The sequence below is a fragment of the Tubulanus polymorphus genome, chromosome 3 (genome assembly GCF_964204645.1).
Source record: "Tubulanus polymorphus chromosome 3, tnTubPoly1.2, whole genome shotgun sequence".
Classification (NCBI taxonomy): Eukaryota; Metazoa; Nemertea; class Palaeonemertea; order Tubulaniformes; family Tubulanidae; genus Tubulanus; species Tubulanus polymorphus.
Genome location: NC_134027.1, coordinates 20,153,406 through 20,167,101, shown reverse-complemented (window position 1 = coordinate 20,167,101; position 13,696 = coordinate 20,153,406). Strand labels below are relative to the sequence as shown.

The following is a 13,696-nucleotide window of genomic DNA, read 5'->3' as shown; positions in this document are numbered from 1 at the left end:
ATGCTACAGCACCAAAATTTGCGTGAATAGACCCAGTGCAGATATGGTCAAGACAAACTAAGAACCAGGGATTGAAGATGTTGAGAAAAATGTTAATGATTTTGAAAATCTGAAAAACCATGAAAATCTGAGAAATTCAAGAAAAGTGCATGTCAAAATATTTTGATCCCCATTCTGCGGAGCTCAAAATGGTCTTAGATTTGATGGAATGTGCTCTGAGTTGTGAAAATATCAATTCTTTTAATCCCTTAGAGAAGTTGGTTACCTAGCTCAAGAAAAGACATACTCAAGAATCCAGAAGCAGGCTAATTTTGGTGGAAATCTTCTTTAATTTTAGGTAGCGTTGGACGTTCTGGAGACGTTAGTAAGAAGCAGCCCTCATCCATTGACGCCTGTGATGATAGAACAGGTTTTCCCAGCTGCGTGTCATTGCGTATTAACCACCGATGATAATTCAGCCATGCAGAATGGAGGTGAATGTTTAAGAGCTTACGTGTCAGTCAGTTTAGATCAGGTTATACAATGGCAGGATGATGCTGGTAAGTAGTAACTGTCTGCTGAAAGCTTGCATGTAAATTGATTGGTGTTATTACTGGGTGATATTTTCCCAATGATCTTGAAAAGGGTTCATCTGAATTCCCTGACAGGTCGAGGTCATGTACCAGTGGTTCAATCCTTAGACAGGATATTTTGTTACCACAATCAATTGGAAAGATGTAGAGCATGATATGGTCTATGATCGTGGTGAGTTTCAAGGTCATGGTTTTTTATGGGCTTGCATGCTTGCAAGCCCATATTGCTATCACACGGATTGATAACTTGCTTGGGGAGTCGATAACTTTCGTTAGAAACTTTCTTGGGCTCTGATATTTACACACATTTAATGCAGTGATAAAATCTAGGTTCCTTTTGTATATTGGCTATATCGGTGGTCGTTTTCATTGTTTTATGATTTTGTTTAATCGTTTTTGTAATTTCAGCAGCGCCTACCAAACCTTGGTTGAGCGTGCGTGATCAGTCTTGAAATTGGTATTCATGCACGGCATAGTGCTGCCGACAATTCAATTCATTCTTTATTGACAATCAAATTTCACAATAAGACATTTACTTTCACGTTTTGAAAAAATTCTCTCAATTTTTTTTTTAAATTTGCGTTAGTGGTCATTTGAAAAATCTCTGTATGAACATTTATATTTTTCAGTTTAAATATCTATTTTTAGATCTTAAATTGTATTTCAAGATCGATTTCTGTGAAAGCTTTAGTTGATTTGGTTTTTGGGAGGAATATTTGTATTAGCACTACAGAAAATATCATTGATCGTTGTGCAAAGTCAAGAAAAAATAGCTTTTTCTTAAATCGGATAGATTACCTTGATATGCTAATTAGCCATGTGCTCAAACTACAAATTCAATCAAATTTTATTCTGCATAAAATATCAAATCCAATTCAATTTTGTTTTATTGAGCAAATTTTAGAATATTCTATTCTATTCCGCATTAAATTCAATAAGACCAAGGGAAAAGTTTTATCTGAGGTATTTGTTCCTGCCAGATCAAGTCGCTGTCTGTGCTACTTTTGTATTCTACGATTGTATTGTGTAAATTATTAGGTATTGACTCTCAGCTGGGAGTGTATTTTGACAAATTTAACCCACAGAATGCATCATCATTTGCCATTTTATGAAAAGCTGACAGGCTGGCCATAGTGCCCCTTGGTAAATGATTGGATTTTGGGTCTGGTGCATCCAAGGTCAAGGTCGCAGGAAGCCATTTCATGAATTTCATTTCCGGGCTCGAACTCATAAACGGTTTAAGATAACTTACTGAAATTCTATGGATGGGTTATCCTTGGGACTGTGGGTAACTGATTAGATTTCAGGTCGTGTTGGTCAAAGGTCAAGGTTACTAGAAGCTGTTATGTATTTTTTATTTCCGAGCTCTTTCTCATAGATGGTTTAAGATAATTTGGTGACAATTTTTGGATGGGTTATCCTAAATGTGACGGGTCATAAATTCCTGCTTGAGACCGTGAGTGACTGATTACATTTCGGATCCTGTAGGTCAAAGGTCAAGGTCACGAGGAGCTGTTTTATATTTTTCATTTCCAGGCTCTTAATTCATAAACTGTATAAGATAACTTTGTGAAATGTAATGGATGGGTTACCCTAGAGACCGTGAGTGACTGATTTGATTTCGAGTCCTGTAGGTCAAAGGTCAAGGTAACCGGAAGCCGTTTTGTATTTTTCATTTACTGCCTTCAGAAATAGGTCGACATACACTCGGGGTGTATTTTACACTCGGGCGTTTCACCTGATGTGGGGGCATCAGTCGTTTTCAGCGACATTCTAGTAACTTAATTTTTTCAGAGTCCCGTTTTTTTTGCTCAAATCCTTAATAAATAATTCAGTTAATCTGTATGAAATAATCCGTATTTTTGCTTTATCCGTACTAACATTGGTCCATTCACGCATAATCAATGATTTTCTTGTCACTATTGCAAAAAAGGTGAATGAATCATACTTAACTATGAGGCCTAGGTCAGACTTCGTTGATAACTTTTCATTCCTTTGGGAATTCCCCATTTCTCTCAACCAATCACTATACACTACATTGCGCCCGTCTAGATACCAGCACAAGCGGTTGAATTAAATGGAAAGATGATTTTGTAAACAGTATACAAGTTGCATTATATTCTCTGAACTTACACAAATCAACAAAATGTGACAAAATTAATGATTATGGTATAAAACACCCCTTGAGGGCTATTTCCTGCCTATATTAGGCCAGGCATTAATATTCTGAGAATTTTCAAATAGTCCTTATTTTCAGTTAATCTGTATGATTTTGCCAGGTCTGACTTAAACGGATTCAGAGGAGTCGACTGTACTGCAAATAAGGTCTGGATCTGACGTTTAGTCTATAATATCTGCCAGCACATTTTATTGCATTTTGTGGCTCTCAAATACAAAACACGAAAGTCGGGAGATCTCACCTGACCAATCTCAAACTGAAACTGTTGCCCCCCAAAAGTTCCCTGTGTCTCTATGTCCCCCGGTAAGAACAAGAGTTATAACACACGTACGAATGTATATTTCACTGTTTTTTTTTAGGTCATAATGGTCTGTATTATGTAATACAAGTTGTCAATCGATTGTTAGACCCTAAAACCAGCGACGACACGGCTGCTTTCGTAGGTCGTCTCGTCTCGATTTTAATCTCGAAAGTCGGAACGAATTTAGGCGAAGATCTAGATTTGATGTTAAGAGCAGTTTTAAGTAAACTGCAACAAGCTGAAACTCCAACAGTTATACAGGTAAGTTCATTTTTTGACCATGCAATGTTAAGTGTGGCAATGATGACTTAGCCATTCTGCCTGGGCAGAGATTTGAACCTGCCACACTATGAACCCCTGTCAAAAGGTGCCCCAGGTCTAGAAAAATCGAGAACAGGGTTTGAAAAAGCATGCAAATTCTACTTTTCCTACTAATTTTTGGTTTACCTTTGTTAGCGATATTGAAGTTGGCATTCAGGCGATTATGTAAAATCGCGGTACGTTTTTTAATGTGAGCATTTGTTTCATTGGTTCTTGGCTTAAACGAGGTATATTCGATGCGATCGAAGACATAGCCAACCTCCATCGATGACATGGTCAACTTTGTTAAAATTCTACGAAAAACTATTTTGGCGGCAAAATTTTTAGCTCTTGCGTATAAAATTGCAATGACCTCAATAGGTCTCTACGATCAATGATAGTAGTAAAGCTTACCGTAAAATCCGGCATATGAATCGAGTGTTTAATCCTTGATTAACAGTGTTCATCTTCTCACTGCTATAACAGCTTGAATGATTATTCATGATAAATAAAGTTATTTAATGAAAAAACTTCTTTCGTTTTGACACAGCTTCAATTAAAACGATGTGTTCATATATGCGCGCTCATAGCAGCCCTTAATACATTAGGCTATATATAGTGTGTGACTCAAGACTACTATATCACTGTATGGTAGTGTATTATACCTGAGTGTGCGTGAAGGCGCACATCGTTATCAAAACAAACTATTCAATATAATGATACAAGTAATTATTCTTCTAAGAGAAGGGACTCGACTTATAAGCCGGATATATTTTAAAATCATGAAATGTAGGTCTAAAAATCGACCTCGACTTCGACTACGGTCTGAATATTTTAGTGGTATTAAAACGATCTACTGACATACGCCGATTTTAATTACGGTACCAGTATGTTTCGAAGAAAATTTTAAAATTTAACGCCCCTCAGAGTGTCTGAGACAGAAAATCATACTGGAATTCGTGAAAAGTCACAGATGGTTTTAATGCTGGACGCCAAATATCACAATAAATCTATCAACGAAAACTGGGTGAGTGGCTCAGTTACTATGATGGTTGTCTATTATTAGAGAAACTGACAATGACCTACGCACTGGAGAGAATGAATGCATGAACACTTACATGCGATTTTTTTGAAAATAAAGCGAGACGATTTTGAAGCGTTAAAATCTATTTTGATGAAATCAAATGGGACATATAAGATAAGATATTTTACAAGCAACAGCGCCGAGGCAGCGCGGCGTGTAGTGAGAAGAACATGCCTCAACACGTGGCTTAGTTGTAGTTTTCCAGGAAACCAGGTACTTGGCACTTGGCCAGGGATATTAATACATTGTCACACTCACGTTGAGGCTGACTATCACCGCTACATATCACTTTTTTGATGTGTTACCTTTACTCAGCTCAAAGAAAATCCTACTAGATATATATGAAACAATATCAATGATGCAGTCAACAAAAATGTATATAAACTTCATTTGCCCATACATGTATTGATGATGCACAGACGCTAAACAAACTTTATTGATCAGAGACACGTGCTATATGCAGCGTGCGTTCTCGTTGATACTTATAGTAGGCTCCAAACGCTGAGCTGCAAATCATTCTAGAGACCGCCGTTATCTTAGAAGTTGGCTACGTTCCAACTACTCGAACATTTCACGCATCCGATTTCACAACTTGGTAGGGTCATCGTGATTCAGCTTCCCGTAAATTACCAGGGTTCGTCGCGGTGCTTGAAAAGCTTGAAATGGCTTGAATTTGAGAAATACTACTCAAGCGCTTGAAAACAGCTTGAAAATAGATCGAAAGCTTGAAATAATTATTTTTGACTTGAAATAAAAAGATATGGCTTGAAATGCTTGATTATCACAAATTTTCTTCTTCGCGAATTTTTTTCGATGAAATTGCAGACAGAATATGTTCTTGAGTCGTTTCTACGCGTGCATCATGTTTTAGGCATCAATAAAGATATTAATTGAATTGTATTGAATCGCGAGACTCGCTTGCACTGCGACTTGTGGTGAAACCCTCCGGTGTCTGGAGGAGACTTGAACATATGGGGAAATTTCAGTCATGCATGTTATCGAGCATTGATGTAAAATGGCATTGAAATCCCACACCAGGTGTGAGAGCCATGTTGAAGGCACCGCGACCTAGTCAAAGTCATTGAACATTACAAATTTCGTATTAGGCCATCCAAAAATAAAGGTCTGTTTGCCGTCATCCGACCGACCCGACTTCAAAGGTACCGAGTGGAAACTTTTTTCTTGGATTCATTGAAATGAATTTTATTTTTGATACAAATGGCCGACCCACTGCCGATGTATGAGCTACGTATGTTTGAAGTTAAGTGTGAAAACATGCCTCCACTATAGTTGAAGTTTTCCAGGAAACTGGCAGTGTTCCAATAAGCTGCCATTCATTCTTAGTGACTATATTAAAGCTGGTAATGTTATAGCGTGCATGTATTCAATCTGCTGTTTCATTTTGAACGCAGATTTGGGATATTGTTTCCACTAAAAGAGGTGATGATAATTTGTTGTTTTTTTTTCCCCCAAAATTTTGCAAAAAAAAAATGATTCTACCTTCCTACTGACTTATCCCAAAAATTTTAGTAGGTGTAACGGCAAAACAGACAATTAATTTGGGATGGCCTAATATCCAAATCTTGATTGATATGAATATTTAAGCTAGGAAATGCTGAAAATCATTGTGATAAACGGGTTTCATCTCTAACAGTATCGTATCAACTCGGAGGGTCCACTGGAATCAAAATTTTACCTCTTTTTTAACATTTTTATTCGAACCTGTTAAAAATAGGCAAATCGGCAGCGAATATCGAAAATTGCTTCCAACGTGCCTTAAAAAATAGCTTGAAAATGGTATAAATCTAGCTTGAAATAGCTTGAATTTCACCTGAGCTTGAGACAATGAACCCTGATTACGCATACCACAACGAAACCGAAAATAATTTAAGCAGGGCAGTAAAAACATTAGGCAGGTCGCTGAGTTTTTAGCAGGGCGGCATCAAATTTTAGGAGGCGGCCCGTGTGGTAATCATTAAAGCATTAAACTGGATGCATGGCCAGTTGGTCAACGCAGGCGCCGCTTCGACTGTTGCCCACTTCTTGGTTTCTACACACGGTGCAGACACGTGTTTGCATTTCTCATGTTCAAGCTTGTTAAACTTATTATTGAGCAATCTCTTCAGGGGGACTAAATGAGGGTCAACCCTTTTTCTTGCGCTTTCGTCAGTAATCTTCACTTGGCAGGCTTCTTCAGGTTGTCAATTTTTTCAAAAATTTACAGGTACTAAACTTGAAATTTATTTTACACATGTACGACGTAATCAGTGTATAGAAGGGTGAAATATAAGTCAATTGAATCAGTGTCTTTTCTGATCTCTTTGAACTGGATGCTAGTCGGGTTGGTCAATGCTGGTGCTGCAGTAAAACTGTCTTGTTGCCAGTTGCTCAGTTGACACTCCTGGCAGTCACGTGATTGCTTTCCTCGATGTTCGAGCTTGAAAAACTTATTATCAAGCAATTGCTCTTCAGGGGGACCAAATGAGGTATGGCCCCTTTTCGTTGCCAGGTTCTGATCGCCCTGTATTTTTAGGTCCGGAAGGAGAGCTCATCGAAATTTGCCTAATTTGTCCAAGGATGTTTATATTGTAATCATAGTCCATTTCCCAGGACTCTCCCCTGTCGCATCAGATTCTGACTGGTTTGTATCACTCTCTCCAAGATGAATAATGAATGGCTCGTCTCCTAAGTATCTAAGATTCCTAACCAATTTGATTGTTTTATCTTCAACTTTAAAGACATGGGGCCGGTTTCACAAAGCATAATTAACTTTAATTATAATTAAGACCTAAATCATGATTAAATTTCCTTAATCATGATTAGTTAATTACGATTAAAATTCGGTTTCACGAAAGGGTTTAATTACAAAATTAACTAATTACATAATTAGGCAACTTAATTACAATTTAACTGTATCAAAATGGCGGAACTTTAGACAGCCATTTGCTGTCCAAGCATCAACAACAGGAACAACCTTCCTTGTTTTAGGGATTTCAGGTCACGTGATCAAAATGTGTCATAATTAGCGTTTTCCACGCTTCAAATTTTCAATCGCTCATAAAAAACGTTTTCTATATCCGATTGAAGCCAAACTTGCTCAGTATACTCAATTTACCGGTTATTTAGTGTGGTGTAAATTTCATGAGTGTATCTTGCCTAGTTACGGAGCAATAAGTCGTAGTTCGGCGCGCGTCGGCTCATTTCTAGGAAACAAGATGGCGGCCATGTTTGTTCATGCATTTTTCAAACACGTGAATAACGCATGCAATTTTTTGGGTCAAATCCGCGAGCCGGCTGCTGATTGGCTGGATATTTGACCTCAGAATATTTTAAGAACATGTTTCAAGTAGAGCATGTCGGTGCGTGCAAGTTTTGGTAGGCCCTGTATCACTCGGAAAACGTCGTAAACACACTTCAAAGTGCTCATACGCTAAAATTAATAATTTTAACAACTTGCACTCTACTACATGATAAAATAAGATACTTTATATATTGTTTTCAATTATTACTTTTAAGATTGATTGAGTAGTCTTTCGCGGATTTTGACCTAAAGTCGGCAAGGCGCTTCAAATTGTTTACATCCGGGTCACTGCCGGCTCACACCGGCTGCCAGCTGATTAATCAAAACACTTCCTGGTTCATTTTTACCACTCTAAATGTCAATTTAGCAAGTAAAACGTCACTTTCACTCATTAAACTCATACTTTATTACGAAATCGGCAATATATAAGACGAATAATGGTTAGGCCTACCCAATTTAAAAACTTTGAGTATTTTGCACAAGAATCCAAGTTTTGTCTAAATTTTAGCTCATTTTTTGCTAAAAAGAAATTTTATTTTTCCTATCTGCTTCACCTTTAGGTAATCATCTCATCTTGAATACTAGGATATCCCCCTGAAAAGCAGTTGTTATTCATTTGTTCATGGTTTTTCAATTCCAATTGTCGACCCTTTCGCTAAATAACTGCCGCTGCTAGGCCTAAAATACCCACCAACCAATGGTTAATCGAATATATTCTAGAGGATTATATTATCAATTTTCTTTTTCATTCGAATGACTTGCCTAGAAGGAGACCTTTAATTAGATACCAAACATGACATACTTTTTTAAAATTGACTTTCCGATGAAATATCGACGCAAAACAAGATGGCCGCCATTCCTCGAGCCTCAATTTGAGATATCATGATATAGATATTTCATGGGTAAATCTGTTAGGGCCTAGGGATCTCTAAAGAAAAACAAAGGCTTTTCCATTCATTTCAATTTGATTTAATTTCGGAAAACCATGTAGTACATAGATCTCTTCAACGCTTTATCCTATTCTTCTGCGGCAAGTGAGTATCTGAAATATAATGATATTATTAGTATCTTTTATTTCAGAAGGCTTTAAAACATTGAACTTATCCACTAAGATTAGTTATTTCAAATAATAAAGGTCTATAAGGCCATATCGAATCAACTAAATACATTAAAGATGTAGTTAATTAGATTCAAGATGGCCGCCTTGATACTTACCTTATGGTTACCGTGGTAATCGGTATCACCCTGATGCACGATATCTCCGGTACATTATCTCAAAATTGATATTCCATGTCTTAAGTATCATTTATCTTGAGAAATAAACTATAGTATTGCGTGTTAATGGTTATAGAAGTGGGTATTAATTAGATAATTAGTATGCAAATTAGCCTAATTTACATATTTGTGCAATTACTTACATGAATCTAAACAAACTTTGTATAGACAACATACTGACCAAGTTTGGTTTTAAACAGATAAAAATTCTCGGAGTTATATTGGTTTTAATGTTGAATTTAATTCCTTTATGTGGCTAAAAAGCAGCAAAACCTAGACACTTCCTGTCTGATACTTTCATCGGAAATGAACTAGAGTGTATTGCGCAATCGAATGACAAAAATACCCCAAATTTCCACCCTTAGATTGCTTATAACTTTTGAACCGCTTGACCAATTTTGATTCTGTAAAGTGCTGTATGCTTATGCTATCCCCTTCTTCATTTTAAGCTATTAGAAAGACACATAGGACACATAGAAATTTTCAACCTGAAATCCCTACTTGTTTAGAGGAAAAGAGAAATTCACTCCTTTGGGAGTTAAAGATTGCTCTGAAAGGTCTCAGGAACCAGTGGAAAAACTTAGCAAGATGTCTCAAAAGTTTTTAAATAGAAACTCACCTCCAGTCAGCAAAATAAAATCCTCGTAAATGGGGTTTATTTCCGAGCAGTGATTAGCACTTTTTAACACTTACTCCATGGATATGTACTCTACTGACAGAAATCTATCATATGTATGGACAAAATCAATTAATTCAATACTTCTAAGTATGTGGTGGTCGTGCTGACAAAAACATAGGACGTTTGAAAATAAATCAATAGAATTTAGAGTATTGACATTTTACAAAAGGCAAAAAATCCAAATTATTTGAGCCAAACAATCTGAAAAACTGAATAAGTGTAGGAATTGCCGTCATCAATTAATAAACACCAAATTCCATGAATAATATCTGCAGCTTTTTGTTTTTAATGATAAACTAATGATGATTAAATGGTTTAATTACACTCTAGAGGAGAATTAAATTTTGTAATTAACTTAATTATAATTAAAGTTAATTACGTTTTGTGAAACACCTAACTTGATTAAATAATGATAATTTAATCATGATTAGTGATTTAATCATAATTAAGGGTTAATTACGCTTTGTGAAACCGGCCCCTGATTAATATATTTTAGCTACTCTGCTGCAGTGACATCATTAATCATTTCCATCAACAGAACTTCAAAACCCTGGAAGGCCCAAGAGTGAAAATTATGGTATTAGGTATTTTTACTTCTGAAGCATCAAAATAACGAATGCTAGTCTCATTTTCAATTTTTGAAACATTTTTTTGGGAAATTTTGGGAAAAATGTGTCACGTTGGGCCTTAATGATAACGGACGAATATTTTGGGGTGAAATAAAAAACCAAAATTAACCAACTAATTAAATGTATTCTTTTCAAATACAATTCATTAATTTCCATAAGGTATTACAATGTTACAACTTTGTAATCCAGTCCTATAACTACATATGCCATGCCCGAGTCCTGAAAAAGAACAGCATTCAATATGATAACGACTTTATGAAAATCTTTTGAAATTTGTATACTGCAGACAAAAACAAGATGGCCATGCTAATGCTCATAATAAGCAGTTTCAGGAGAAATGTTGACTACCCCAATAGCTATTCATGTGGCATACTGGATCCGTCACTGCAGGTTATTTTATTTATGGACATCCATATCCAATGATGGGTAATGTTTGCCTACCAAGTCATCAGTATCTGATTCAGAGTCGTTATCACCATCTGCATGTTTCTGGCTGTTCTCTCTGAAATTTTTAAAGGCGAATTGACTTTAATAAGGATAATTTTACCTTTAAGCAAAAGCCAGCTCAGTGATAACCGACAGGCAAGGTAAAATACCTTTACTGTTAAAGTTGAAAAAATAACCTTAACTTAAAGTTAAATTTTCAACTTAAGATTAGGGGCGTTTTACTTCAATTCTGGTCATTGGTACCTTTCTTCGGGTGAAATGCCTTAAACTTAAGGGGAAAATCCTACGTTAATTTTCGCTTCCAGTTAACTCCAATTTAAAGTCATATGAACCGTTGTATTGGTTAATCGACTTGAACATAAAGCTAAATGCATTTCGCCTCCAGTTGGAGTGATTGAACTATGACCTCAAATCCACTGAATAATCATAATAAAAACACAAAGCAATTCGTTTTCAAGAAGATATTTACAACATTTTATTTAATTTGTTCATACCAATATACATGACACACACAAAAGTCTACATGTGTATAACCAAGACCAGTATCAAGCTTTAAACAAAATAATATCTTTGACACTTTATAGACTAACTTTTAGTTTTATTCATACATGTACTAAGTTACGTCACTACAGTGTCTTCATCGGATATGTACAGGAACATAGGTTTACAGACCTTAATTTTATTAGGCAAAGGGGACTCATAAAATCATTTATCAGTACTAATAATACAACAGCTTATATTTCCGTCGAGTACTGTACCCTTTCCTATGGTTTTTGCCAATATTTTCTAAATTTGGATTTATCGCCAATGGTTTTTCTATACGACCCAGCCCTGCGGTATTGCATTTAGCCACCGGCGAAATCCGTCATCTTTTTTCTTGGCGTTCTCGCAGTAGAACGCGTTGGATTTTTTCGCCGTAAAAATCTGGGAATTAGGATATTAGGGAGTATTCACTCTCATAAAGGTGAGTCCGTTCGGTTTGGGGGTTATCCCTGGTTTCTTTTTTTCCGTAAGAATTTTATTTACAAATATAATTTGATTGAATTGAATTGTTTTGATTTGTAACAGGATAATTATGCTACCCCCTCCTAAGGGTCAGCATCGTGGCGGGGAGGGATGCGGGCATTTGTTTGGCGCCTGGGACAACTAGATGATTCCATAAAACGGGCAGCGCAAGCAAAAGCTCGATTACCATAAAAAATTGTATTGCATGACACATGAGACAGTTTAAACATATTAGCTGACCTTAATGAACGACTCGGTTTGTACAGAGACACTAAATTGCTAAGGTAAGGAGGTGCTAGACCATGAATACATTTAAAAACCAAAAGTAAAACTTTGAATTGTATACGTTTACAAACTGGTAACCAATGTAACCTAGCTGCTGAATTTCGGATGGTTTGAAGTTTTGACATTTGATAATCTGTAATTCCAAGTAATAAACTGTTACAATAATCTAGTCTTGACGTGATAAAACAATGAACCAGCTTTTCAGTAGTGGCTGTATCGAGTAATGATCGAATTTTACTAATTCTGTATAATGCAAATGATGCCACTTTACAGATATGTTTAATATGATTATCCATTGTCATGAAGCTATCAAAATAAAATCCAAGGTTGCGTACTGTTAAAGAGAGAAATATTGTGGAATCACCTACGCATAATCCATTAAAAACATTATTCACTTTTCTGAATTTGGATGAGAATAAAATAACTTTAGTTTTTGAATCATTTAGAAATAAGAGATGATCTCTCATCCAAACACGTATATCCACGACACATTTTTCAATTATTGGTACAGCAGTATTTGGTTCCCTGCAGACCATGTATAACTGTGAGTCATCTGCAAACAACAACCTTATCAACATATCAAGATAAAGTCCAACATCAGCCACTGGAAGACTATATTCCAAATTAAACACATAATGTACTTTAAACCAGAGATCGATAGCGTTTACACCACAATCACTAGCCTCGATGGCAAGTGATTCAATAACCAGATACTATTGGTTATGGTCCTGTTGATCAGTAATATGCAGTAAGAATGGTTGTTTAAAATGATTATTCTTTGTCGTCACAAATCCTTCCAGACTAGTACCAACCTGTGAATAAAAAGTTAAAAAGTAAACAACAATGTTTACAGGTAATAAAACACAAACAGGGTGTCCAACAAATTTCTTGCCAATACCTGGCAATACAAATTATTACCAGTATTAGATAATTGTAATACTTGAGGCTGACCCATTTGTAAAAGGACTGAAAAGTCCATCACTTACAATATACAGGTTATATTATTGCAACTCAATGTTACTTAATAAGGCAAATAGAAATATACTATTTGAATGCAATCATGCCTCTATGTATCACCTCTACTTTTACAAGTACAACGGCATGATTTCACATCTTCTCTCTGGGCAGTGAATTAGGAAGATTAGTTACAATTTTGAAAATGACAAGTACCAATGAACCTGCTATTGCCAAAACAAAAATTTAACTCACTGGCTTATGCTGAATAAGATGTTGAATGGCTTCAATTCTACTTGTTCCACCATCAGATCGAATTCCCTTCCTTTTGGTTGGTCGGTGTAGCATACCCACCAATGCAGATAATGCTTGGACGTCATCTAAGAAAAAATTTCATAAATTAAAGAAGACTTAAAATTGCAAGCTTAAGCCACAGGCACATATATTTATTGACGTATAGATATAACATTTTATAGAACTGAAACGACTAACGTTGTCAGTGTATATAGGCCTATTCTACTATTTTCTTCGGTCACGCCAGCCGTACCATATCGACAATAAGCACGAAGCAGTTTTCATTCACAAATTGTATGGCCTTCTTTATATTTTGGATAATAGACGAGCCATCGTTTTTCACCGCTCCGGGTTTCTGCTTGAACTCTTCCTGCATTCTCATTGTAGTGCA

At 36.1% G+C, this 13,696-nt stretch overlaps 1 protein-coding gene across 1 annotated transcript in view; it reads left to right on the top strand.

Moving 5' to 3' along the window:
• The window catches only part of LOC141901362 (importin-9-like), a 104,460-nt gene that overhangs the window by 40,819 nt on the left and 49,945 nt on the right, over positions 1-13,696 (top strand). Inside the window, exons 16-17 of the mRNA XM_074788555.1 lie at positions 338-539; positions 3,111-3,313. Of these exons, the coding sequence (XP_074644656.1) occupies positions 338-539; positions 3,111-3,313 (405 nt within the window). The remainder of the gene's footprint in view (positions 1-337; positions 540-3,110; positions 3,314-13,696) is intronic.